The sequence below is a fragment of the Glarea lozoyensis genome, assembly GCF_000409485.1.
Source record: "Glarea lozoyensis ATCC 20868 chromosome Unknown GLAREA3, whole genome shotgun sequence".
Classification (NCBI taxonomy): Eukaryota; Fungi; Ascomycota; class Leotiomycetes; order Helotiales; family Helotiaceae; genus Glarea; species Glarea lozoyensis.
In genome coordinates, this window is record NW_007360998.1 from 2,141,109 (window position 1) to 2,167,726 (window position 26,618).

At 47.5% G+C, this 26,618-nt stretch overlaps 13 protein-coding genes across 13 annotated transcripts; 5 read left to right on the forward strand and 8 right to left on the reverse strand.

The window, feature by feature from the left end:
- Positions 1-178: 178 nt before the first annotated feature.
- GLAREA_00690 (uncharacterized protein) lies at positions 179-1,381 on the reverse strand (the record flags this gene model as incomplete). The annotated part of the gene is made up of 2 exons (XM_008085448.1): positions 179-355; positions 410-1,381. 2 exons carry the CDS (start codon positions 1,379-1,381, stop codon positions 179-181), a joined length of 1,149 nt encoding a protein of 382 aa, XP_008083639.1.
- Positions 1,382-2,045: 664 nt separating this feature from the next.
- Positions 2,046-3,672, reverse strand: GLAREA_00691 (WD40 repeat-like protein; the record flags this gene model as incomplete). Its single annotated transcript, XM_008085449.1, has 5 exons — positions 2,046-2,512; positions 2,560-3,017; positions 3,071-3,509; positions 3,560-3,604; positions 3,660-3,672. 5 exons carry the CDS (start codon positions 3,670-3,672, stop codon positions 2,046-2,048), a joined length of 1,422 nt encoding a protein of 473 aa, XP_008083640.1.
- Positions 3,673-3,926: 254 nt separating this feature from the next.
- GLAREA_00692 (uncharacterized protein) lies at positions 3,927-4,576 on the forward strand (the record flags this gene model as incomplete). Its single annotated transcript, XM_008085450.1, has 2 exons — positions 3,927-4,466; positions 4,526-4,576. 2 exons carry the CDS (start codon positions 3,927-3,929, stop codon positions 4,574-4,576), a joined length of 591 nt encoding a protein of 196 aa, XP_008083641.1.
- A 126-nt stretch (positions 4,577-4,702) lies between these two features.
- Positions 4,703-5,461, reverse strand: GLAREA_00693 (uncharacterized protein; the record flags this gene model as incomplete). Its single annotated transcript, XM_008085451.1, has 1 exon — positions 4,703-5,461. One exon carries the CDS (start codon positions 5,459-5,461, stop codon positions 4,703-4,705), a length of 759 nt encoding a protein of 252 aa, XP_008083642.1.
- Positions 5,462-5,516: 55 nt separating this feature from the next.
- Positions 5,517-6,078, reverse strand: GLAREA_00694 (uncharacterized protein; the record flags this gene model as incomplete). The annotated part of the gene is made up of 2 exons (XM_008085452.1): positions 5,517-5,825; positions 6,025-6,078. 2 exons carry the CDS (start codon positions 6,076-6,078, stop codon positions 5,517-5,519), a joined length of 363 nt encoding a protein of 120 aa, XP_008083643.1.
- A 961-nt stretch (positions 6,079-7,039) lies between these two features.
- Positions 7,040-8,581, reverse strand: GLAREA_00695 (WD40 repeat-like protein; the record flags this gene model as incomplete). Its single annotated transcript, XM_008085453.1, has 2 exons — positions 7,040-8,310; positions 8,380-8,581. The coding sequence occupies 2 exons, from the start codon at positions 8,579-8,581 to the stop codon at positions 7,040-7,042; spliced, it is 1,473 nt and encodes a 490-aa protein (XP_008083644.1).
- A 215-nt stretch (positions 8,582-8,796) lies between these two features.
- Positions 8,797-9,304, forward strand: GLAREA_00696 (Ribosomal protein S6; the record flags this gene model as incomplete). Its single annotated transcript, XM_008085454.1, has 3 exons — positions 8,797-8,820; positions 8,874-8,905; positions 9,004-9,304. The coding sequence occupies 3 exons, from the start codon at positions 8,797-8,799 to the stop codon at positions 9,302-9,304; spliced, it is 357 nt and encodes a 118-aa protein (XP_008083645.1).
- A 342-nt stretch (positions 9,305-9,646) lies between these two features.
- Positions 9,647-11,875, reverse strand: GLAREA_00697 (uncharacterized protein; the record flags this gene model as incomplete). Its single annotated transcript, XM_008085455.1, has 4 exons — positions 9,647-10,073; positions 10,123-10,297; positions 10,355-10,434; positions 11,712-11,875. 4 exons carry the CDS (start codon positions 11,873-11,875, stop codon positions 9,647-9,649), a joined length of 846 nt encoding a protein of 281 aa, XP_008083646.1.
- Positions 11,876-12,658: 783 nt separating this feature from the next.
- On the reverse strand, positions 12,659-15,360 carry GLAREA_00698 (PX; the record flags this gene model as incomplete). The annotated part of the gene is made up of 7 exons (XM_008085456.1): positions 12,659-12,868; positions 12,915-13,101; positions 13,158-13,564; positions 13,631-13,660; positions 13,712-13,821; positions 14,078-14,821; positions 14,880-15,360. 7 exons carry the CDS (start codon positions 15,358-15,360, stop codon positions 12,659-12,661), a joined length of 2,169 nt encoding a protein of 722 aa, XP_008083647.1.
- Positions 15,361-16,037: 677 nt separating this feature from the next.
- GLAREA_00699 (Protein kinase-like (PK-like)) lies at positions 16,038-17,361 on the forward strand (the record flags this gene model as incomplete). Its single annotated transcript, XM_008085457.1, has 2 exons — positions 16,038-16,080; positions 16,253-17,361. 2 exons carry the CDS (start codon positions 16,038-16,040, stop codon positions 17,359-17,361), a joined length of 1,152 nt encoding a protein of 383 aa, XP_008083648.1.
- An 839-nt stretch (positions 17,362-18,200) lies between these two features.
- Positions 18,201-19,154, reverse strand: GLAREA_00700 (Ribosomal proteins L15p and L18e; the record flags this gene model as incomplete). Its single annotated transcript, XM_008085458.1, has 2 exons — positions 18,201-18,792; positions 18,850-19,154. The coding sequence occupies 2 exons, from the start codon at positions 19,152-19,154 to the stop codon at positions 18,201-18,203; spliced, it is 897 nt and encodes a 298-aa protein (XP_008083649.1).
- A 495-nt stretch (positions 19,155-19,649) lies between these two features.
- GLAREA_00701 (uncharacterized protein) lies at positions 19,650-21,734 on the forward strand (the record flags this gene model as incomplete). The annotated part of the gene is made up of 3 exons (XM_008085459.1): positions 19,650-19,829; positions 19,886-21,532; positions 21,591-21,734. 3 exons carry the CDS (start codon positions 19,650-19,652, stop codon positions 21,732-21,734), a joined length of 1,971 nt encoding a protein of 656 aa, XP_008083650.1.
- A 706-nt stretch (positions 21,735-22,440) lies between these two features.
- Positions 22,441-26,494, forward strand: GLAREA_00702 (uncharacterized protein; the record flags this gene model as incomplete). The annotated part of the gene is made up of 15 exons (XM_008085460.1): positions 22,441-22,682; positions 22,739-22,766; positions 22,821-23,153; positions 23,203-23,281; positions 23,366-23,495; positions 23,547-24,360; positions 24,459-24,570; positions 24,680-24,925; positions 24,991-25,005; positions 25,056-25,140; positions 25,195-25,518; positions 25,584-25,780; positions 25,831-25,883; positions 25,934-25,968; positions 26,020-26,494. 15 exons carry the CDS (start codon positions 22,441-22,443, stop codon positions 26,492-26,494), a joined length of 3,168 nt encoding a protein of 1,055 aa, XP_008083651.1.
- Between the last annotated feature and the right edge of the window lie 124 nt (positions 26,495-26,618).

Here is a 26,618-nt window from a genome sequence, read left to right on the forward strand (position 1 = left end):
AACGCCTTTATTTGAGGACCCTTCCAGTGCTTGAAATAACCCTTCCCTTGCTCCATGCTTAACATCGTGCAATGCCGAGACCGTGGCAGCTTAACCTTAACCAACCCGCTATGCTTAAAAAATATGTACGGAATATTGCGGCGAAATTCGGAGCCGTTTATTAATTCGTGTAGGCTATCTACAGGAAGATGCCAATCCATTTGTCCTTGGATTTGACATCTGACTCGCATTCATCTACGGAACAGGTAATTGTCTTGGTGGCCTTGGATTTAGTTTGCTTCGAGCCCTCGGAAAAATGAACATTTGGCATCTTGGCGTGAGAAAGGCGATTTTGGTAACAATTATTACAGTAGACCTGTATATTTATTAGCCATATGTACAGGTTTTCAAAAGGCGAGTATTGACTTACGTGCCCACAATCCTTCACAACCCAGAAAGAATGTTCCTCGCGCTCTTTCCTGGTCGGGGTTTTCCCACCCTTCTTCACCATGGGCTCTTCATCTTGCTTGTTATGCACGAGTTCTTCATCACAACTCGGACAGATAACAACATCGTCTTCCTTGGGAGATCGGGTGAAGTTCTCGCGTGCGGCTTTCGGGGGAACGTGATCTGGTTTTCGAGGTTCTCCTAAACCCTGTGTTCTGTAATCAAGCCCAGGTATGTGTTGAAGGTGCTCTTCAAATTCAGCAAACGCATGCAATTGTTCCACAAATGCTACACTGTTCCTGAGAAGTTCATGAGGGTTGCCAGGCCTTCGTACCACCCCACCGAATCCCAGGGCGGCGCCGAAAGCTTGTAGTGGGCGTCCTAAAGCTCGCTGAAACGCATGTTGTTCGGGCGGGCGAGGTACAAATAGCGAAGGAGATTCGGCTCGTATGCTTGGTAGGCGAAGTCCACCCAGCGGGCGATTCGGAGCGGCTTCAGCATTTCGAGGTCGTGGCGCTGGAAGTTCGCGAGCACCAGTTATCATGACTTCCTGTTCCTCATGATCGTCTGTCAAGTCAACAACATCTCGCAAACCTGACGCATCACTCCTTCCAAGCTGCGGTGGTTGGTGGGATCGTTCCCCATCCGGTCGGGCTCTTCGAGGCATGGTGGGATTCGGTCCCTCTTGGTCTTCTGTAAGATCGATGACAAGATGTGATGCGCGGTGTCCAAGTCTTGAGGCAGAAGCGTTTGCTGAGGGATTCAGCGAGTCTCCATGGGGGCTTTGCGCGGAATTGTGAGGGTGTGGGGTTCGTCGTCGCTCGTGGAAAGAGGAGGACGGATGGACCGTGTTAGGTCCACGAGAAGGTGCGGCAGACGGTGATCGAGGCAAGAAGAGTGATGGAGATTCGCGGAAGTTGAAAGGTGAAGGTGATAGCGTCGCCTGCTGGGACATTTCCGTAAAAGACCGCTGTTTGGAGCAGTGTTAGCAGCTTTCTGCCGAATAAAGTACGAAGGAAACAGAGAGGCTAACCTTGTGGCGTTGCGGTGCATCCATCCCCAGGGCAATCGTTGACTATTCACTCCTGGTGCGGATAAATCCTCTCTCCTGGCTGAGCACTGTATCGTTCCAAAAGTGGAGTGAATGTAAATGTCGAGTTGTCGTGGGCACCAGGCTCGTCCCTCGGTGGTGCGAGAGGAATGGATGAAGTGAGATCACAGGTGTTGTAGTGGCGGGACTGGGTTGTTGTTCTAGAGCGCATCCTAACTTCTTAACTCCGACAGAACTCAAGACAAAGCAAGGAGCCCAGAAATTACTCACTCTTTGGCCAGGTACCAGGTAAGTTTGTCGACAAAGTAGTGAAAGCAAATATAAAGTCCCTGCGAGGCGTATCAATCACCATTCACAAAATTGACCATACCATGCCACAGTCCTTAGGTATGACAAGGCTGCATTTAAAAGCAAGACGTGATAGTCAATGTCATCAACGTGATGAACCCAGCCCGCTACATTTTTGATATCTAGTATTACATGCGACTGTTTACATGTGAGGGGTCGCCGAACTTTGCTCTTTGGGCCAGAAACGACTGTGAATCCCCCCAATTTCCGCTCCCGTACCCTAACCCAGCACTGTAATTATACCATCTCCATTAACAGTCACCAAGGTCTTTGCCGCTGACCCCCATTCAACTGCTGTTGCCGGAACTGCTGTACTGATGACGTCTGACCATGATTTGGTCGACTTGGTATACTGTGTGATGGTAAGCCCTCGAGGGCCCGAGGCGGCCAGGTATTGCCCAGTATAGTCCCATCGAATGCTATCAACTTGGCCTCCAATTTCGAGGACTTCAGCTTCTGCTGCTTTACCCTCCTTACGTAAATCAAAAATCACAACACTGTTGGACCCCTTAGCAACGGCCGCAAACCAGATACCATTTTCAGAGAAGGAAACGTCTTGAACGGGTCCTCCCAAGTCAAAGTTAGCGGCGTTTTCGCCAGACTTCGTGTGGAACAATTTGATTTGACCGTCGGCACCACCCGCGGCGAAAAGATGGCCGTCAGGATGGAATGCGGCAGTAGTGAGCTCTGTGCAACGTGTTAGCTAATAATTTGCCAAATTCAGTCTTACATACCTGAGTCTGTGTAAATCTGAGTTACTGGTCTCCCCTTTACAAGATCGTAGATCACAAAGCTTTTGTCAACCCCAACTGATGCTAGAATGTCGCCACATGGATGTAACGCAAGGGCATTGGCGCTGCCAGCATGAGATGTGAATGTAGCCTCACTGTCGCCAAAGACCTTAACCGCACCAGATGTCGTGGAAACTACAGGCTGGCTGCCATACCAGACTGCATCTGTGACGGCTCCTCCAACCTTAAACGATTGCTGTACTTTCTTCTCTGATATGGAGTATATCCCAGCCGTACCCTCGGATCCACCGGTAACCACTAAGTCTCCGCTCTCATCCACAGCGAGGGAACTCGCCCCTGCGAATAGCTCTTCAGAGGAAGACGCCACACCAAACTTCTCGATCGTGTCCCTATCAACCCATGTCTTAGGTACGGGTCGCTTTTTTCGTGTCTTGGACAGTCTTTGAGATAGTTAGTATAGCATCTTGAACGCTTGAACAAAGTCGGATCTTACTTCTCTTGCGTCGCATCTACTTTGGCAGCCAGGTCTTCTGGTAGACCTTCGCTGTCTATTTGCATCGCGTCTCCATTTCCTGAGGCCCCAGCACCAACAGAAACTTTTGACAACGCATCGCGAGCTTCATCTCGTTCCTTTGTAACTCTAGCAATAACTCGGATTGCTGCATCGTGCTGATATAGGGCTGTTGCCAACTCCTTCCGTACCTGATCCAACTGTTGTCGTAAAGTAAATGACTCCAAAGCGATAGCATCCCATTCGTTTTGAAAGGTCGAGAGAAGCGAGGGAATGGATGTGAGCGTTGGGGGTCGGGGGGTGACTATTCTGGACGATTTTAGATCGATGAGATCTGTAGTTTCTAGTTCTTCGCCATTTACTGGATCTTTGTGGTTCTCTGCAATATATGTCTCAATCAAACGCTTCTCATAGACAATTCCTAAAAGGTGTCAACACGGTCGTTTATTTGAAGCTTCCTCAATAACTTACCCGACTTGGACGAAGCCACGGGGTGCTGAGGAGCTTCGCCGGATACTAATGGAGGTCAGTCGCGTCTTCACAAATTCATCGGGTCGCAAGCATGACTTACTTGAGCACAGCATTTTAATTTTCTTGGAGTGCTGGCGTTAATTGTGTTTGGCGCATTGCATGAATTAGAGAGCCATCTTTTTCGCAGGTCGCGGTCCTGTCGCGCTAGTCTTTACTAGGTCTAGTGCGATGCGCACTTCTTGATAGGCCAAGAGCCTATCTCAGATTTCTACTTATGGGGTAAATCGAGCCTTGTCACAGGTCTTGTATTTCAGCACGACAACGTTTTAGTAACGTGAAATCGAACTTTTCCATCCAAAGTATCAGAATGGCAAGCTATCAGCTTCCTCCAATTTCTGGGATTCCGGCCCTCTCAACAATTGAGCGAGCAGCTGTTCTCGATGCTCTGTTTGAACCATGTACCGCTTTACATACGTTATCGGTTGACCTTCTCCATACTAAGAATTTTGAATCTTACAACCAGCTCATTGCAAGAGTGGGAGCGCAACTGACAGGGCTCTCCGAGAGTCCGTCTACGAGTGACACAGAGTGGTTGGACAAGATACTTGGAGCACATCCCAGGCTCGGTGAAAAGAAAGTCGAGAGCGTTCAATCTCAAGCGGAACAAGCTCAGTTGAACACAGGGGGAGAAGGAGAGGCAGCGAAATTAAGATCACTGAACGACGAATATGAAAAAACTTTTCCAGGGCTGAAATACGTGTACGATGATGCACGAGCCATTCTTGGTGTTGAGCTGACATTATCTAGTGTTTTTGTAAACGGAAGACCACGTCCTGTGATCATGGCAAATATGCAAGAGAGAATCTCGCGCGGTGATATTAAACTAGAACGAGCAGAGGCTATCAAGGTAAGACGCCAGTAAGGACATGATAATTCGCATTGGCTGATCCATGTACTACTCGGAAGGCAATGTGTGATATTGCTGCCGATCGGGCTTCCAAACTCCAACAGCCCTGAAAGAAGATGCACCTTTTTTTACCCCCAACCTTCCGTTTGTATGGCCAGCTTTGCCTGTCCTTTTCATGTAACGCTCTTTGACGCCAACCATGCAAATGCAATTTTACCCGTACATATGTTTGTCGATTACTTCCCCGCATAAACAGAACAATCATCACCTTGTCGTTCCTTTTCCCTCAGTAACTCTGCTATGTCCTCTTCCACAGGTTGAGGTGGTGTGTCAGGTAAATCCTGCGTCGTGATACCGTCAATGGCATCTAGGTAGTCATACTCGTCTCCATCGCTTGTGATCGGATTCATGATGTTGAAGTCAGAATAGATAGCCGACGACCCCTCACTTCCATCTTCATCATAGTCGTCAAACTCGTCTTCTAATTCGAGAGCATCATAGTTTGAAGTTCCCAGTGGAGACGGGGGTAGAGGCATCTCATGAATCCGAGGCTTCTGAAGTACGACCTCTCGGAAGGAAAGAGGCGCCCGTCCCTTTTCTTGCTCCAACCTCATAAAGTCTTTGGCAGCATCCATTCTCTTTCTTACACGATTCATAATTGCAGCTTTTCTCAACTCGCTTCTTCCGAGCGTATTGTTCTTCGGTCTCCAGACGGCCACCTTGGCCACACCACGATTCACGATGTTCGTCGCTGGCTGAGAGAAAGGCAAGCTCAGTCTGGAGGTGATGAGATGCAACCGTAGCCGGCGTTTCTTTCGTCCTTCATTGCCACCTCCATCCACATCGGATAGGGCTCGTCGACGCTTAAAAGATTGGTGGGTAGGAAGCACCAACGGCAACGGATCATTGAAGGAGAACTTGATTGAGGGACTTGAACAGAGACCGAACGTGAAGGTATCTCTGTAAGAGGGCTGGTCACAAAAGATGTGTACCATGCTCACGTGTGATACAGGAGCGCTTGGGTTGGTGGGTATGCTGTGCGTCGCCGCGTTAAATGGGCATCATCATCTCCTCCACGAAAATGAGGACTTGGAAGCAGACGCTCATCTGGGCTAGTTCTGATGGCCGGCGAGCTCTTGCTGTGATCGACTGGCGGTCTTTGCTGTCTCGTGAAGCAGTTTTCTCTTGAGCGTAGTAGTGCAGAGGTCGGAGAGGAAGAGAAGAGACGCGCGAGCAAGCAATAATGCCACAAGCAGCAGGAGACGGTCCAGCTGCTAGTGTGGTTGTGTTGTGTCCGGGAAGTTGGGTTTGGGCCTTCATCCCGTTCCACCCGCACCTTTGGCCCATCATGCCCATGATCTTTTGCGGGGAAATCAGCACGGGGTGCATGGGAACCCGGCTCCTCTATGCTCCTCCAGCAAAATCTGGACAGCCGGCGTCCAATGCGCGGTCTGCATCAGCAAAATGTGCATTTTCAGAATGGATCACGAGGCTGCTCAAAGAATTCCGGACCCAACTGCCCTGATTGGTATCGCTCCACCGCACGCCCTTGCCGTACCTTGCCCATTGGCGTCGCTTCTACCAACAACACCTCCATCGTGGCGCTCGACATTGGGACAAATACCACTTCGGGGCACTCTGCAGGACCATATTGCTTATTCAACTGAAAATTTTACGTTTCTGATGAGGCTGACTGGAACACTGCTGTTCGACTCCAGCATCACTGCCTCTCGCTCCTGCCTCTGGTCGAAAGGGCCAGGCCTGCACAACGACCGCCACAGATCGACGTTTCCTCATGCGCCTGGAGCGGTGCATTTTCACCAAGATGTCTGGTGCCTGGGGCCGAGGAGGGGAAAATGCTGCTTCGTGATCTGGGGGATGTGCAGCCTACAGGTCCGCGGATAATGGATAAGACAGCTTGCATGTCTTCCCTCTTCCCTCTTCCCAACAACCTGGGAGCCACCGATATTACAAAGCATGAGATAGCCTCTGGAGAAACCCGGTAATAGAGCAACATCGTCTCGAAACTCCATTTGCTTCTTGGCCTGATACAGAATTTCCACCAGAATACCGACGCAATGGGCAACCGGCAGAAACTCGCCCTTTGCGGGATGGCTTTCTCCAGCGACAGTGATGAACTCCAGGGAGCTCCTTCCTGGAAGCGCCAATTTTGCTGGAAATAATTACCACATGGCTCCACGGCAGAGTTACTGGCGTTCGAATTTAAGATATATCCTCCGATGTGGAAAGCGGCCTTCTCCGTGGCTTCCTCATGAAACCGGATACCGAGAATGGGTGGGCGAAGCTACACCGTAGGCATCATTGCTTCGTCCAGAAGCTTACTCTTGCTTCTTCACACAGTGTTGTGTTTTCCGGCGGCTGAAGCGGCTCTTTCTGAAGTTGGGCAGTGTGGCCAAAACCTCCTCCACATAAATACGCTACTCTTCCCACTAAGGGTTATGTCGACGACTTGCAGCCAACCAAGCCTGTATCTCGTTCATTACTGACTCACTGGCGATTAGGGTCCACCCAGCTTGGAAATTTATTTGATTTATTCTTCCGATCGTCAAGATCTACACACTAATCGTTTTGAAGACATTGAAGGATTCTCCAGTGCCAACCAAGCAGCCTGGGATCTGAGGATGCCAATGTAGCTCCTTGACCTTTTCCATATAGTGGACAAAAAGCAATTGAGGAGGAACCTCTGCCACACCACCAGTATCCTTGCTTTCCTCGTCATCCAACTCGACCGCCAAATCCCATAGTGTCAGCGTATCATCGCCAGCTGCTACAGCGACTATGCTATCATCTGTGGGGTGCCATTCAACGCTAGTGATCTGCTCTTTATGGAAATTGAAACTGGCTACTGGCGTTGGGCTGGAAGACGATGAGGTGTTGGGCTTCCATTGCCTTAAGTCCCAGACTGCCCATTGTCCATCGTCGGCGCCAGATGCTAGAAGATGAGAGGTTTGATGTGACCATGACATCACGTTTACATCTGTACTGCTGACTTGGACGCTGAGCGCAGCTGTACGGCTTTTACTTCGCACATCCCAGACTTTGATCGTCCCATCACTTGACGCCGACGCGAACACGTTTTTCTCGGAAGGACTCCATTGTAACTCCTCCACACTGCCACTATGTCCCGAAAAAGGTCTCGAATCAGTCGCCCATCCTTCACCAGCGGTCCGTGTAGTGACAAAGATGTTTCCATTATTGTCGCCAGTCACCAATTTCCCAGTTGATATCAGCGGTGACCAATCCACAGCATATCCCTCCGACTTGTGCATTCTCAGCGTAGAGAGAGGCTTATTTTGTTGTGGAGTGATCGTAGTACCAGGAGTATCAAAGGAGTTCAGGTGAGGTGTGACATCGTGGATCAAAACCACGCCAGACTCCATCATGCTCGCTGTCAAAGTCGTAGGAGGCCTACTCGAATCGCTCGCCGGGGTCTGGTGTGTTCGTATGCGATTTGTCGTACTCGTCAATGGTATACTCGTCGATTCCAATATTGGATCCGCATCCTCATCCTCATCGTCAGAAGAGTCGTCATCATCCTGTTCCCGATCCATTCTGCTTAGACCACTGAACTTCATGACCATCAATTGATTTTCCTTTTCTCTTTTACTGTCTGCTTGTGTACCAGCAACTGCATACATCGTGGCAGGATATGTTTTGCGACTATCTCCTAAACTATCCTTTACAATATCGAACGAGAGACAAGGCCATGGCGTGGAGAGCGCATGTAGCATTTCGTAAGTCGATAAATCTGGGGAAAGCGTTTGGCCAGGCTCTAGTTTATTTCGTCCAACAATAAATGTCTGTTGATCGACATCCATTTGTTCTGTATATCCAAGTCAGCGAGTGTTCTGCAGTATTGTGATCATATCTGTATAAAACAAAACAAAAGTACCAGCTTTCTCTTCTGCCTCCCTCTCAGCATCGGGCCGTCCATCCACACCTGCCTCTATAATCTCATCCTCACTCTCATATTCGTCCTCAAATTCGTCCTCGAAGTCCCCCAGCTCATCCGCAGCATCTGGTTGCACCGGTCGATCTCCACCCTTTAAAGCAACACCACCATTCTCGTAATCTTCAGCTGGACGTTTCGACATTGTAAGATACCTGGACGTTTACAAACTTAGACGGCGGATAGACACAACTGTCAACTGCGGGGAGCCAAAGATATTTTTCTTATCGCTCGCACAATCGCGAAATTTTTGGAGCAAGGGTTCATGCGCCGGGGAATATTTGATCCGGCTGCAACTGAATTCGAGAACTCGAGCGAGCACATTACGGGGGAAACAACGACGAGGCTCAGAGCGCAAACATGCTGTATGAGCTTATTGCAATCGTAAGTAAAAATCGATTTCGCCAATCCTCTGGACAATACTAACGATTATCCAGGTTCGACCCGGCAATCTCGCCGAGGTAAAAGAGTAAGCATCCCAGGAGCCATTATTCATTCCAGAAACAACCCAAGGCCCTTACTATCTCAACAATTGAACTTATATCCCCGAGTCTAACACCTCTCTAGAATCGCACGAACGACCGGCTCCTTAATCCTACGCAGCGGCGGCACAATCCGCGGCCTCAACAACTGGGGCGTCTTTTCCCTTCCAAAACGCACCCGAAAACATCAAGCCCAGCATACGGATGGCCATTATTTCGTCATGCGATACGACGCTTCGTCTAAGATTCAGGAGGATGTGAGGACGACGCTGGGTTTGGATCCCCGGATGATCAAGTTTACGAGTGTGAAGTTAGGGGATGGGACGCTCGCGGCGTTAAGCAAGGTTTCGGGTGATGTGAAGTGGGATAGGAGGGAGGAATTCTAGGCTTTTGGTGCTGGGTTCAAAGACTGTGAGCGTGGGCGATGTGTAAGGAATTAATCAAATTCGGGTCGCTAGATTAAGAGGCGAGGGACAGGATGTACTATAAACGTATGGCATTGCATGGCGCACGACTGAGTATTATACAAAGGACTCAATAAGACTTTTCATGAATCGCAGCAGGGCACAAGAACAGGTTTTGATCATAATTCATCTTGTATTCAGATGGAGTCGAAACCCCCAGATTTACCATACGCCGTAACAATATGCAATGCTCGCTCGAGCTACAGTCAAAAGACGCTCATGTATCGCTTTGCTCGCCAATAGCCCACCTGCAGTAGGCAATGCTTAGTCAGTCTCCATTTTCTCCAGTATCCCTTTCTTCTCCTTCGCGTACACGACGAACTCATCAATGACACTAGGCCAAGCCCCATCCTCGTTCCAGAAAGATAAACTCTCGTCTTGTACAGCCTTTTGAAGGAATTCAAGTGTCTGATGCCACATGTCCTTATTTACGCTCTTAGTCCACTTCGCGGAGAGAAACTCAAACCACAAGGCTGTCCAATCGGTTGTATCCGTGACCCAAGTCATACCTGGAGGTGCAAATAGAACCCGCCAGTATTCAATAGCGGTGTCTAGTGGTAATGCTTTTTGGCCTCTCTCCTTGGCGCAAACGAAAACGTATCTATATACTCTTTTGTAAACTGCCATATCTGTAGACAACGCCTTAATTTGTGTAGCGATGTATGCCTTTTGCTTTGCCAATGTAGGGCAACTACAGGCTCATCAGTAAACTCTCTTAGATCAGCGGGAGATCCACATACCCAACTGCGCGCCAGCCTTCTACGAATCCCTCCTTGTTCATAGCACCGATCTCCTGGACCCTGCATATCTCCAACGGAATCAATAATTCGGCGTTCTCCAGATTGAGTTCCAGGTCTTGAGTAAAGTATCTCATCGTGCCGTCAGCTCCTACTGTAGTTTCATCGTCGCCTTGACCTATGCAAAAGAATATGTCAGTCCATGTTTTAGATACTTGTTCTCTCCAGAACGTACCACGGTAGCTGTCGAACATTTTCTCGAGTGCTTCCTTTCCTTTCTCAACTGGTGGAGCGACACCATTCGAGGCATAGTAACTATTCATTCGCATGTCAGTAAGTTTCGGCATTTCCTGCATGTTCAAGTTTATCATGTAATTGAGAGCACAGAAACATGGTGCTTGCTTCGAGGCCCAAATGTGGTAGAGGTTTTCCGAGGTCCCGGCCGCCAGTGTTCTCGTCGATTGCATGCTGATACGCCACAGTATACAGGACTGCGAAAGACTTCGGCCACCTTGGAACATGTGGGAGAGCACTTCTAAGCGCAACACGAAGCAGACTTAGATAGTCGATTGCTTGTGACAACCAGATCACATCTGTGGCTTTTATCTTTTCTGGGCCATGATTTTGAAGGTGCCATAGTAGGCTCATCTTCTGCATCTGAGCCTTGCATCATGGGCAAGGTTGTGCTCGCGACTGAAATAGAATACGGTTCGGTCATCTGAGGAGTTCCTTCCAACCACGACAGCTGCTACCCCCTAGGCGATATATAAGTTCTGAGGTATAGCGGGAGAAGGGAACACGACCCCTGAAAAGCCTTTTGGCAACTATCAATGGTAGCTGCAGAGAAGCTAGCGTATTCCGTTTGTCGTATTCAGACGCTGCCTAGGCACTGAGGGAGTAAACATTCAATGTCGAACCAGCAGAGACCCTTGGTCCAGGAATACTAGCGTGCCGCCGTTCGAGGAGTGGGCGCGCACAATAGCCAGCGCTTACAACAACTGTTCAAAAGCTTACCCAACTAGTTTTTTTCTCGTCTCTACTGGCCGTCTAAATGGAGCATCTGGAAATGTCTTGCAGACCCATAAAATGTGACGATCGACTCGTTGAGTTGGTGGCCGGCAGAATTCGAAGGCGTGAGATAGTACATGATGAATACCAAGCTCCAGAGACCGAACATCCAGGCTTTTCAAAGACCGCATCTGCTAGGATCCACCGTATAGCTTCAACTAATCCACCAAAAAGGCAACCAAGTGTATGTGTCCGGCTCATCGTTGATCGGCGCAAAGATGGGAAACGTATTTTGCGAGTATTCTGACCATAACGCTTTTGAGTTTGTAGTTCTCGGAAATTGTAGGAGTAAGAAGACGTGGAGTCTGCGTACGTGGTTCGAGAGATCGAGTAGCAATAGCGAGTCAAAGAGCTACTTTTCCGCTCCTTGGTAGGAGTCTTCTGCGCGCAGCTCCCCAATGAGACAATTCAGGAGAACTTATCAGAGTTTCCCCCAGACCTCGAATGATGATACTCTGCTTGAGTTCCAGTATGTGCGGCCGAGCAAACCACCTGCATATGCCATAAACGTTTAAAATACATACTTTCTGAAGACGCCCAGTCCATGACTCCTCTGCGATAAAGAGGCTTCGGCAAGATCTTGAGCATAAATTTCCCAACCATCCTGGAATATCGGAGGAATGCGGATATTAGTTGCTTTGACATCCGCCTGGGGAGTGCTCTCAGTTCCGGCCTCTGGGGAACGCATATTGATTAAAAAAGGTCGAGGCGGAGTGAGGCGGAGCAGTTCTCAATGTTGACCGTTTGTAACTTGATGTAATCCAAAAGAAAGCTGTTATATCTCACCTGTCGGATGCTTGGTCGATTTTCCAATTGGCAATTTTGAGATGCTATACGAGAAAGAGCTGTCAACACGGTCGCGCTTTCCATGAATCTCACCTTTCTAGGCAGATGTTGAGACTTACTCTTGTCGCAGTCTTTTCTGGAAGTCCGGTGATGGACATGAACTGGCTGATTAACGCACGTTGATTCGGGGTTGGTGGCATGGTCGCGGTTTCTACTACACAAGCTGGTCTCTAGGTTGAATGATGGCGGTTATTGTAACAAAAATGTCGTTGAAGGAGAACTTGCGCTTTCAGATCGCGTTAAGGAAGGAGGGGCAGCGGGCGGGCACGGGCCGCCACGCCTGCCGATAAGAAAACACCTGGGCAATCATAAGCGAAGGAAAAGGGGGTTGCCTCGAGGATGCCTCCCGAGCATTCACGTTGAAACATCTGTGGTAGAGGCGATTGAACGCACACCTACTAATTGTATCAGATCTACACTGGCGAATTTTGAGCACTCTACCAAGTATATCGGATTAAAAGTTTAAACTTCACAAGGGTCGGTTGTAACCATAAGTTAAACCACCTTGTCCAGTAAACACTAGCTTGGCTCTTCTTAAGCCGTATTATGTGTACAAATGCCGCTGAAACTGAAATATAGTCTTTACCAATTTTCGTACAAATAGCTTTCCTCCTCCTTCTCTGCATTATTCTCCCAGCGGCATAGCCTCCGCCTCCTCCTGTAATTGCTTCCAGTTATCGGCTTGCAGTTCGGAATACTTGACGCGCTCCTGCGCCCAGTCTTGACTTAAACGGCTGACATGATACTGAGAGGATTGAAAGTTCATCAACTCATCTCGAATGCACTCTTTGACAAAAACACCACGAGCATGTTGTGCAACGATCGATTGCTTATCCTATATAATTGTTAGTACGAATGTTAACCGTGGGGTTTTAACTTACTTTGATGATTGCTTCGGTGACTTTCTCAATTTCCCCAGGTTTCATCAGATTCTCTGGTTTCGCCCGAATCGCGACGAGCTTGTTTTCGTTGTTTTGTATTCTTTTCTCCAGATATGGAATGTTATCCTTGTCATAACGATCCCGGCGGTCGAACATTTCTCGCATACTTACTAGACTATCTCGCTGTCTATCATCATGTTGTTAGCGAACGCTCGGCCCATCTTGTATACTGAGACTATTCACCTTTTGAGGTCTTCGAGAACGCCTAAATCCCAAGCACGAGCTTCGTCTTCGAGGAGACTTTGGCTGTTGGAGAGATGCTTAGCCATTGACTGGAGGCCACCATTCAACAGAGGTACATCATTGGTATCGGTAGCGTAAGTGTCTTGTGAAACATCTGTGAGCGACTGCAGGGAAAGGGCAAGACGATTTGTGTCTGCGGCCAGCCCTTCGTTCCGCTTTGCAAGCCTATCTACAAGGTTACATAGATTTATATAGATATCAGCAGACCGGCGAATACCAGTGCGACTCGTTTCGAACAGTTCATGAAGTGTTGGGGATAAAGAGTCCTCAAGTCCAGGGGGGAGAGATTTGCCAGCGAACTCTTCTTGAACCGAGATAGTTGCCTGCTTCCTCCATACAGCAAGCTCCTGGTGCTAATTAGCTTTCATCTTAGCCACACTATATCTGTATATGAATAGGACAAGGTTTCTCACGGTTGGTACAGTCAAAAACATTATCACTAACTGCGTATATTAATTAGCCCCAAGTGTAGCGTGTTTCTTGAAGAACCTCACCTGTTCCTGGCTTAGCACAGGATGCCGAACAAGAGCATTCGCAAATCTGCCGAGTCCTCTTCTCCGTTTTTCGATGAACGTGCTGTCCGCAGCGAGATGGTTGCCATTGACTGGAAAGTTAATCAGAATTTAAGAAATACCAAGACAGCGTTTTGACGAGACCCCTATTTCAGAAAAATTATATATATCACAACTCGACCATCGCCAAGTCTACTGATCTAACGAGTAGTAGGTTTTACGCTAACCCTCGCATACTCATTCGATTGTATTGTAGACAGTGGCACTTGCCATATAGATAGAAGCCTCGCCGATCACCAATCGTGTTGTTATTCCTAGGAGCGTTAATGTAAATGAAAAAAAACATACCTCCAACTCTTTTTGGCGGAAGAAGAGGTAGTTGTCGAAATGGATATCGCTTGTGTAAGCAGTCCAATAGCCAAACGAAGTCACTGTACCTTCTGACAACCTTGCTTCCCCTTCGTGGACTGGCAACTTGATAGTTATGATGCTGGAACATGAACATTCCCTCCTTCTCAGGTAACAGCGTGACTAATATTGTTTCCTCGACACCGACCCCACTCACGCGACCCCCTCCAAAAGACCTGGTTGGGATATTTTGGATTGGACGATCGCCATCCCCGCCAGATATCCCAAATCCATCGCCTCCGATTGAGGGGTCGGTCTCGGTGCCAAAAGGCGTGGCCGATGATTCGGCGCCGTCGTATGCCCATCCTCCACCCGCCGCAGGTGTTGTAGGGGCAGCTTGTGAAGAAAGGTGAGACGCTCCATTCGGCGAACTTTGCGAAGCAGTGGTAAAGTTACTCGTCGTTCGCGTAGGGCCATGTGCTCCATTGCTTTCGACAGCACTCGTCCCGCCGTTAGCCTTTGGTAGACCTTGTTCATGACTATGGCCTCGATGTAGGGCAGGGCTTGCCCATGGGTCGGCTTCTGGGAAGTCCATTGACGGCTTGCGCGGTGTCTTCGGTTTCTGACTCCGTAGAGTTTCGCTTGCGGAAGACGACACTGATTGAGGTGGTTTCGCGGCAAGCTCTGAAGCATTCGGAAAGGCGGCTGCTGTTGATAAACTTGGGGTTTTGGGCACAGGCAGATCTATCATTCTGGTTAGCAAATACTCTGGTGACATACACCATCGTGAAATTGCACTGACTCCGTCGACGTTCGTCAACACCATCGAGTGTGATATCTTCATTCTCTTGCGCCAGGCCAATCAAGGCCAGCAGAACATTGAATTCGTTCCTGTTCAGATTCGATGTTTGCCCGCCAGAAGTAACCAAGTTTACAATCCGATCCTGTGAAGCAGCATCCAGATTTCCAGCTCTCACAGTATGGGTAATTCCATCGGCACTAATCTTCCCACCACTGCTCAGAGCATCATCCTTCAGCAAGCTATCGAAGATGTCAACGTAGCTATCCGGAATGTCGGCGCCATCGAGCAAGCTTTTTACTAGATCACCACGAGCAGGTTTTTTGGGCGTGGGCATTCCCCATGGAGCGTCGTCTTCTGCAAACAGTGTAGACTTCGATGCTGGAGCTGGACTATCGTTGTCGTCGAATAGCGTGTTTCGGGGCTTGGTGGTAGAGCTGCGGATTGGAGCAGGCTCCTCTGGAGACGATCCGAACAGCGACATTCCTACTTTTCGAGGTATTGGTAGTGTGTTGATAGGACGACGACTAGATACATGCAATGTCAAACGTGTACACACGAGGAAGGATGCGACACAGAATCTCTCCAAACAAGTACATGCTTCCAAGCTTGAATGCGATCACTGAAGGCGCGCTTAATCCGACCCGGCATAACAACCCCTGTCTAAAAGCACATGCCCCTGTCTTACCGTCCGAACTACGTGATGATGCTCGAGACGTGAAGTGATTGAGGACTTTGAGACCTAGATAACGTTCCTGGCTGCGAGAACACATTACAATTATATCGTACTTGGATGCTACTCGTAAAATACTCGGTTCTTTTCTTCTTTGGAAATCAAGACCTTCGAATTTCTACCATTTTCAACATTATAGTTTACCGCACCTGGCTTGTGAAGTCCTCAGCTAGGTACTGCTGCTATCTCTCAACAATCCATGATCTGTCACATCATGTCAGTACAAAAATTCAGCAAAACCCAGTGTTCATATGTAGATCATCTCTAGACGTCCGCATGCTCGGATGACATACAGTCATATAATCTAGTCTCCAGACGCTTGAGATTTCTCGAAGCCTTCTTCAGCTTTAACTTCTGTTTTTTACAACCACTTCTTATCAACCGTCATATTGATATTCGGCATTGGCTGGGCGCTTTCCTGTTCCAACATGAAATTGTTATCCAGGCCAATCGCTTCAAGGTCTATTGTTGGTTTGCTTGGAAATAGGTAGCGAAAGTGACCCTGCTCCCCAAGTCACACTTTTCGCTCGTCCACCACATTTCATCGATTCTTCGTTACTACACGACCGCAAAAGGGACGAATACGCCATGGATTTTGAGTTGCCTTGACAAATATATCAAGACGAGAGCTAATTATTATCAGCCTTAGAACGTTTGAGCGATCACAGCATAGGAAGCACCGAGTTAGGAGAAGAGGAACGCTCAAAGGCATGGTTCGAACAGGAAAAGGAGTGGATAGCGGAGTTCTTTGCGATTAAGGTTCCCAAGGCGCTCGCAAAATCGGGCAAGGGGGTCAGTGAAAGCCTAACATCGGACAATTGCCTTGAGTATGCTCAGCGGCTTCTGGGTGCAACAGACATAGAACCCGTCGAAAATCAAGGCGCAACAAGTTACACCCTTGTTTGTTTAAGCCAGGAGAAAATTATCCAATTCAGACTTGAAGCGCTCAATGAAGACGTTTTGACTCTCGCCCAGGCTATATATGGCAATCTGGTCCCAACTAACACGTTTTTTGGCGATTTCGCTCTGCCAGTTTACGTGTCTCCGCTTATCCCTGGAAAGGTCCATATTCTCCAACACTTTCCCAAACATGCTTTTCCACTGAGAAGGCAGCTGAAGACTATCACAGAGCTGGCGCAGTTTGTGGCAAAATCCGCTTTCTGGCCCCAGCCTGCGTCGACATACTCCTCGACTTCCTGGACAAAGACTGCCAGGCACGTTCTAGAAAAACTAGCCAAAAACACCTCTCTGGGAGATATTGAGCCTCGTTTCTTGGTCAAAGCATCCATTCTATTGGAAAAGGTATATCTTCTAGACAAGCTTCCGCCAGTCCTGACACACCACGACTTTGTGGAAATTAACATTATAGTTGATGTAGAAGGGCGTGTTAATGGAGTCATCGACTTTGATGAAGCACAGAGTGAAGCATTCGGATTTTGTATTTTCGGTATATATGAGAGTTTTCTGGGCCATATGAAAGATTCAAAGTGGATATTTTTCGACGAACAAGCGGGTGATGAGAGCGGGAGGAGCGTCAAAAACGTCTTAGAGTCTGCTTTCTGGGATACTTTATGGGAATCACTACCTTCGGCGATGGCAAAGCGAGATTATCAAGAGGCTATCACGGTCGCTATGGATATCGGGAGCATAAATCGGTACCTTGTCCCAGATTTGTTAGAAAAAGTAGACATTACAAACGACAGCCACCTGAGATCATTAGAGTTTGCTCGAGGCATGCTGCTTGACAGATAAAGACGTGCCAATCGAATATACGATATTCAATTTCTGAGGTTGCTGTTCTGGTTACGCTGGAGCCGATTTCTTTACTGTAGGTTTTTCAATCTTTGGTGTTGATGATCTTGTCAACTACTTTAGAGAGATGAATGTCGCCGGACTCTTCTTTGAGAAAGGTTGTCGCCGCCCGGATTGGCTTTATCTCGTCGTAATTATTCCGTCGATATTGAAGGAAATAATAAGTATAGGTGTTTGATATATCTGGTAGATTGACGGCAAGTAGAGCAAAGGTATACCGGAGATGTCTGCTAACTAGTCTTGAAATTCGGACAGCCGTCATCGCCATTGCGCTCCTTACTTGTTATCATCCTTTTCTCCATGATTTTTCAAGGCAGAAAAAAATATGTCTACCTATAGTGTCCCACGGTATCAGGAATGATATGGCTTCGAGTAATATATTTACATCGAGATTAATCAGAGTTTAATATACAGGATTCCTGACACTTCTCCTTGCGTAAATATTGACTTCTTAGAATTTCTACTATTTTAAACAATGGAATATATTGTCATCTTACCTGGATTGTGAACTCCTTGGCTATTAATAGGAGTTTTAGATCATATGTCTATCACATTATGCTAGAAACTACAGATCCAAGCCTGATCTAAACTTTGGCTTCGAGTTATCTTGCAGGAATTCGTGACCCTTGGCGGAGTGGCATAGTAGGTGATGGACGTGCCGAAGCTTGCTGATGTACTCAAAGAGGGCGCGAGAATGAAACCGGACGCCGTCCTGCACTTGATGTAACTGGTGTAATGGTACAAATATACATACAGGTGGGCTACAATATGAGGATCAATTACCACAGCCTGTTCTTCTCTGCGGCTTGTGCCTCTCCTGGCTTCTTCGTCTTCTTCCGAACTCCAACTCCCGGGGTCTTGAAAAACAAACTTGGGCCTTGACCTTTCTCTAACAGGTGACTGAGATACCCTCGATGTGCTGGATCTCGATAGTATTCCAGATCCTTTCGGCTGGTCGGGTCCGGTAAACGATATAAAAAGGGGGATGCGATGGGCGTGTTTGCAGCGCCTGTGCTAGATTCTGTTTCCGATTTACTGAAAGATTGAGAAAGTGGTACGAAGCTGGATTCCGACTCGCCCTTCAGAAGACGCCTTATAGACTGTTTCGTGTAATATCTCGTGGTAACGCTTCCGCCAGCAGCTTCAATGGTTTCGATAGCGGCCGCAGATGCTCTCGAAACCAATAAGTTTATTGGTGTTTTCAAGTCTTGCTTTCCCCTTGCCAAAACCTTCACCCCGTCCTTTACTCCATGGAGACATCGCGATTCGGCCAATTCCTTGACCGTAATCGGTTTTGTTGGATCGAGTCGGCCCTGATTTATCCACTCCTGGATTCGATTCAAGTTGACGGTGGACATATCAACCGAGAATCTAATAGAACGTCAGTCGATCGATTATTTATTCGAAGGATGTCGTTGGACCGCATACAGATTCTCAAATCCTCTCACTCCATGGACGATTTCCAGTGGTGTTTGACCTCCTTGGAACCGCGCCGGTACCGTTCCACGAGACTTTTGTCCTTTATGGCCACGCCCTGCCGTTTTGCCCTTTCCTGACGAGGGTCCACGACCACGACGAATACGTTTGTTGTACGCTCCTGCATTGTCGGACAGGTTTGAAAGAATGGATGACTGGCGCGACTGGAGGAAAGGGGATAGGAACGATTCTGCAGCGAAGGGTAGAATAGGCCTCGTCCTGCGAAAAGCCTGAACTGTTGGTAGTCGAGGAGGCATGGCTGTGGTGGTGGGAGATAACTTCGCAGTCTCTCTCAGTCTCTTTGACTGATGGTCTGCGACACCAGCTTCCAAGTCCAAATTTTGTTTGCGGCGCCGCTATTGGCGGTTCGTGCTTCAAGCTCGGAGCCAGCAAGGTCAGCTGGAATGCGATGCCGACGGCTATTTGTATGGAGTCTAAAGCAGCGTCTCTTGGATTCCTCACTAGGCCATGTTCCGCGATTAATGCGCCACGAACGAAATGTGTACGGAGCACATGTACTCTTAGTTAATATGTTTTTTCCTGTATATTTGTTTGTCCAGATCCTTTCCTATCTATGACTTCTACATGAAAATGGTAGTTTGGTGAACACTGCCATGCTTCGAGAATGCGCCACTGTATGAACCTCATTCTTCGGTCTTGACGCAGGCTTCCGTTCAACCCCCTGAGCGCATGCCATTGCTGCAGTCACCCTTCGATTCCTCTCTTCTCAAACTTGCGCCAGCGAGCCAGCAATGGCGGGCTTTGACCCGGGGAAGAAGCGCTTCTTCACATTGCTTGTTGCAATCTCGGTCACTGTTTTTATCGTCAATATAATATTAGTCTCTGGGACGGATGTCAAATCGAAAATAAGAAAAATTCCAATTCCGATACCTGGGAAGCAGAACGGCCAACAAACGCCATCAGATCCAAATGTAAGCGAGCTTACACTTACTGCAAGAATCCATGCTAATAACAACTCTTATTTAAGCTGCCAAAATTGCCCTCATGGTACCATGACAATGAGGTCTTCGAGGAGCATGCCTCTGTCAACGACCAGCATCCAATTCTCGACTTGATGCGAGACGCTGATGAAGCTTTCCGAATCTATGATGAGAGCAGATCAAAAACATTTAGGGAGACGGTCGCAAAGTATAGGAGGAAATATGGCCGGCATCCGCCCCCAGGATTCCGCGATTGGTACAAAATGGCTAGAGACAAGAATGTCTACAACGTAGACGACTTTGACCAGATTATGGATGACCTACGGCCATTCTGGGGGATTGACCCATTCGAGATCAGAAACCTGGCAGGACACATGAGTTCAGAGGAGCATGGGGGTGTCTCTGGTCTTCACATTCGAAACAAGAAGGTCTGGAGACTTACGAACCAGAACTGGCGAGTGGAGATAATGGCCAAAATGGTCCAACCTTTCGTCAAATATTTACCGGACATGGACATTGCTATGAACAGATTGGACCAGCCTCGAGTGGTCGTTCCTTGGGACGACATGCAAAAACTCCTCGAGAGCGAAAGAGCTACTAGGCATGTAGCGCCAGATGCAGCAGCCGAATGGACTACCAACATGGAAGGACTACTCAAGGACAATGACACTGCTCCGGTTGTGATCGACCCCGAGTGGTTCTCCAAACATGGCCAGCAGTATATGTTGATCGCGAAAGAAGGCTGCCCTCCAGATTCTCACGCTCGCGATCCCAATTCTAATCTGAGCTCGTCTGAAGCATTGTATAAGCACCCTCAGGGTGGTTTCGTTTCCAATTTCAACAGATCTTCTGATCTTTGTACCGTGGGACCCGAAGTCCAGGGCAAGCATGGGTTTCTCTTTGCCCCAAGCACCATAATTGCCAGCAAACGTCTTCTCCCTATATTTGGAGAATGCAAGGTTAATGTCAACAATGATATATTGTTCCCAGCCAACATGTATTACGCCGATGACGTTCGATACAGATATGATTCTAAGTACGACTACGATTGGGATGATAAGAATGATACTATGATTTGGCGGGGCGTCACTTCAGGCGGTACGAATACCGCTGAGAATTGGAGAGATATGCATCGCCAGCGGCTTGTGCTCACCTCTAATGGGACCGAAATGGTTGGCAAAGAGGTTCTCATCATGACCGAGGACCCCAACAACCAAGGCTCTTACGTCAACTTCAAACATTATCAACCCAGCGAGTTCGCGCTCGACCACACAGATGTTGGCTTCACAGAAGCTTTTGCCTGTGTGCCGGATTGCGGCTTTTATGATGGTGTCTGGACTTACAAGAACATGACGACTTTGAGCCAGCAATTCGAATCCAAGTTTGTCGTGGATGTGGATGGGCATTCTTTCTCAGGACGGTGGCACGCGTTCCTTGAAAGTAAGAGTTTGGGCATCAAGAGTACCATTTTCCGAGAATGGCACGATTCGAGACTCTTCGCCTGGAGGCATTTTATCCCAATGGACAACAGATATGACGACCTGTATAGTATTTTGACCTACTTTATCGGTATTGGGAAAAGAGCGAAAGCAAGCGACCAGCCTTACATGCCGCGGCACGACTTTGAGGGCAGGAAATTAGGGCGCCAGGGACGTGAATGGGCGAAGAAGGTTCTACGAAAAGAGGATATCGAAGTGAGTATCATAATTCCCGTTTCCTTCATGCGACCAATGTGTCTGACTTCTTATTTAGATTTATATGTTCAGACTTCTAATCGAGTATGCCCGTGTAATTGACGACAATCGGGACATGATCGGATACTCGGGAGATGGAAGTGAGCTCGATAGATATGACTCGAAACACCCTCTGTCCCCTTCGAACAGTGGGCATGCATGATGCTTTTATGAATTAGACCATTGCATTGGTGCGGCGTTGGGGATATATATCTTTAGTACTGGTCCGAGATGTACAACACTTAACTTCAATTAGTCCTCGAATGTATACTATATCGTTGTAATATATTAATGACTTTATACAACATCCTCAGCCCGATACTTGAATCTTGTTTAGGGGTGGTTCCCACACTCTGTTAACTCTCTTATTTTTCTGGTGCCGAGCGACTTTCGACTTGCAAGGGATTTTTTCCATTCCATCTTCATCTGTCCTGAGCGTCTTTCATACCATACAACGAATATATTTGTGCCGTTGCGCTGTGAGGAAATGCAAGCAATAAATATACAACTGGGGTTGGTTACTGGACCGTCCTGTACCCTGCGCATACCTTGCTTTAGACAATGTGAGATTGCAAGCCGCATTTGAGTAAAAATTCGTATATTTTGTTACTCGAGTACTACTCATGTCGTGTTTCAGCTGTCAATGTCGCTCCTCGAACAAACGAACTAAACTCGCTAGCCTTCGCGCCAGCCAGCGTAACAGGAGCTAATATCAAAATAAGAGTCTCAGGGTCCGAGGCTTCCGACCAGCTCATCAAAATCATTATCGTTTTCCAGTATGACTTGAATCACTTGATTAATTGTGCTGCCATCTCATCTTTTGTTTTTGTACTGCTGGACATCTGTTCCATCAGATTCACGTGACGAAAATGAGCAACGCGGCCGGCATTAGCAACGCGCCAGCGACAACAATCAACCGAAACAGTAAAGACGACGATGTGCCACCTGCCATGGACGAGGGTATCAAGAATGATGGACGGGGAAATGCCTCGTCAACGCCTAATACGACATCTGGGTCTGCGGAGCTAGAATCAGAGAAGGTTCAATCGCGTTTGAAGAAGATATGGAGCAAATTAGGCCTAGATGTGGGCACTATCTTGATGATGTTCAAGTAATAATCCCGATCCCTACGCCTCATCAGTCGTGTGTTAGCTAACGCGAGTATAGAGGGAGTGTTGCACCTACAATTGGTATAGTGAGTGTTGACCAAATCGTACTTATATAATAACACTAATACTGATATCGGCAGGCTTTCTACCAGTCACGGAATGTATCCACTTATTATGGCACAATTGGGTATTTGGTACCAATCATTACTGTGATTTCTCTTCCTATTATGCCTAGAGCCAAATATCTTCAAACTATGATCATGAATGTTTTCGCCGTGTGCGTTGGTGCAGCCCTCAGCCTTCTTGGGATCTGGACTGGTCTCAAAGCGCGGCAAAATACAAGTTCAGCAAACTCCATAGAGCCATACAACTCGTCACAATCAGCTGTTTGCGCAATATGGCTCTTTGCTAATATATATTTCGTCAATACTGTACGAGCCAAGATGCCAGCGTTGCAGTTTCCTGTTATCATGGTAAACTTACATTTCAATAACAGCTGCGCAGTCGCTAAAAGATTTCTAGTATAGTATATTTACCAATGTAGCTTTCGTTTATGGCCATCTTTTCACGAGTATAGCGCAGGTCGAGTCTTTTGTTAGAAGTAAGTCTACCATTGCATTACCTTCTTACGCCTATGACTAGATTCACTCGTTGGTCGCTTTAATGTGTATTGACGCTGTATTAGGCCTCCTTGTTGCTTTTCTCACAGCTTTTGCATTGGCAACCGCGGTCAATCTGTTCATTATACCTGTGACGTCCAGGAAAGTGGTTTTCAAAGATTTTGAAGGCTACTTTCAAGCCGTCAGGGGAACGCTGTAAGTTGGCCACAAAGCTTTCCTTGACTGGATCTCACTAAATCTGACCAGAAAAGCGCAGACGGCTTATCTTGCGAGTCTTGAGCGGAGTGATATGTTTTCACCGTATGTTTCCGACGAAGGCACCAACAACAAGAGAGGGGAGAAAGGTAAGAAAGCAGACGAAGATAGAGACAATGCTGCACGACCAAAATCTCCAGAAGCCAGGGCGCTCAAGGCCGCGATTGACGGCTTAAAGGGGTTACATGGGAAGCTGTATGGTGACCTAGCGTTTGGTAAGAGGGAGGTTGCCTGGGGAAATTTGAACGCAGATCACCTTGATGAAATCTTCGTTCTCTTCCGTAAAATTCTGATCCCTCTTGTGGGACTTACCACGATTATCGACATATTCGAGCGCGTTGCAGAAAAGCGAGGTTGGGTCAAGCCCTCCGATGATCAACACGTGGAAGGAGGAGAGAAACTTCGCCAAACCAAGGAGGAGGAGAAGAGGGTCTGGAACGAAATGATGAAATGTTTGCACGAGCCATTTGCCATCGTCATGGCCGCCATGGATGAGGGGATAGAGCACGCAGCTCTGCTTCTAGGAATCATCAGCCCGCCGAAGAAGAAAGAGGATGTCGAGTCAAATGGTACGCGACCTAAACCCGGTGATCCGGAATTTTCTCAGCATTTGCGGCATCGAATGAAGGAGTTCTATGGTACCCGTGGCGCAGCCGTGAAAATATGGGCGAGAGATCGAGGACTAGATCAAGATCATTTCGACACCATAAGGGAGTCCCCGGTTTCTGTTTCAACCAAAGACGATAACATCCAGCGGTCCGAGGATCAACAACAACTGTTTTTGATTCTATATATGGAATTTTTGGTGAGTTTCCCCTGTTGAAGTCGTTGTACACTAAAGTCTGCTGAATGAGAAGGTGCTCGCCGCCCTCCAGGCTGTGCCAACTTGCTGATTGAATTTAGCTATATTCTGTCGGTATGGCAATTTTCGAAATGGTGGAATATGCCGAGAAGAAGGTTGCGGACGGTACCATGAAGAAGAATCGGCTTATTCTCCCAGGCCAGCGACGGATTCGTAAGTGGATATTATCAATCGGAAGAGAGGACTCTAGTCTCGATGGGGAAGGTGACTGGCCCCCTTCATGCCAAATTATTATGTCGATTGATGCTAATAGTTCTTACAGCACCTGACTCCATGGAGAGTGGAAGTCCCAATGTGTATATGGGTTCCGGCTTTGGCCCAAGGAAAGACCCAGAACATCTTCCGGCACAGAGCCCCTGGCAACATTTTGGAAATGGGTTGAGAAAGGTTCCTAAATTCCTTGGATCCACAGAGTCGTCTTTCGGCTTCCGTGTAGCATGCGCTACATTGACTGTCGGTATTGTTGCTTTTTTGAAGAATAGCCAGCGCTTTTTCATTGAACAGAGACGTCAGTAGCCTGTCCTTTTCGCACTGGAAATTGTTTTGGAAATATTTGCTAACTATACATGTCAGTCGTTTGGGCTATGAGTAAGTCAACCTTGGTGAGCATATCATCAACAAACATTAACCATTTGAAGTCATTATTGCCATTGGCATGAACGTAACGAGTGGCTCGTCAATGTTCGGATTTTTCGGAAGAATTCTTGGGACTGCTCTTTCTATGTAAGTTCATTTATCCAAATTTTGATACAGTGTGCTAATATGAGATAATCTTAGGGTCTTTTCCATTGTTATCTGGTATATTGTGGATCAAAAGACAGCGGGAGTTATTGTGTTCCTCTGGCTCTTCATATTCATAGAGATGTATGGATTCTTGAAATATCCACGCTTCATTCCGATATGGTTGGTATGCATCGTCACCCAAGTACTAATCATAGGATATGAGCTTGAAGTGCGCCAACTTGGTGTTGCGCAGGCAACTTCCAATGGCCAGCCGTACTACCCGATATACTTGCTTGGTCCATATCGATTGGCATGCGTTGCTGGAGGTTCATTTGTTGCGTTTTTCTGGACCATCTTTCCATACCCTATCTCGGATAGGTAAGATCATCTTTTCTCTACAAAAGTCAACATAGTGGAGCATAAACATGCTGACAGACATGCAGGTCATGGCTTCGAAAAGACCTGGGGTCAACGATTTTTCTGTTAGCAAGTTACAATTCCTCGATGCATTCAACCATTTGGTCGAGAATGCATGGTACTGAAGGCGACATGGAGCTTATAACGTCTCCTGGAAGAAAACTTGAGAAGATTCGATACAAGATCTTCGGAAAGTTGCTTCTTCTTTTGCCTTCACTGCAGCGTAGGTCTTTCGAACCTACGGATTATACGGACAGAACTAATCGACTGTAGAACACGCTGACTGGGAAAAGTGGGAGATCTCTATTGGTGGGAAGTTTCCTAGAGTGAGTATCACCCAAAATATGTGACTGCAAGTCCTCACACATACACACAGAAAAGCTATGAAGAAATAATCTACCGCACAACTAAGTAAGCCACTTTTAAGTAGTTAAACGCCGATGCTAACCACATATTTTGCAGTATAATGAGTTACCTTTCTCTACTTGGCTACGCAACGCAATCATGGTCCTCAAAGAATGATCACCCAAGCGACGAGCCAATAAATCCTGCAGCACGACGAGCGTGGTTAAACGACCTCACTTCACTCATCGACCGTGCAGCGCCGACATCTCACTCCGTGACCTCTACGCTGATTCTCCTCTCACACTCCGTGACTCAAGGCTCGCCTCTTCCCCCTTATTTCGAATCTCCCAAGACCTTTGACCTGAGCAAAAGCCTTGAAGCACTCGACAGCGGCATTCTCGATGCTCGACACGTGGAGGAACCGGGATATAGCGCTTATGCTGTTTGTCAGATTGCGACGAGTCTCATCAACGACGACTTGCAGAAGTTGATTGAGGCTGTGAGGGATTTAGTTGGAGAAACAGATTTTAGCTGGAAGGTCACTGATAGTGAGGAGACTCTGACTGGTGGAGGGAAAGGCAAAAATGATTAAATAATCGGGGTGGTGTTTGGAAACGGATGTTGCTACTTGTACTATAGATAAAATGTAAAGAATTTTTGAAAGGCTTCACTCTGCTTCCCGTGCAGAGAACATGTTTTCAAGCTCTATATTAATA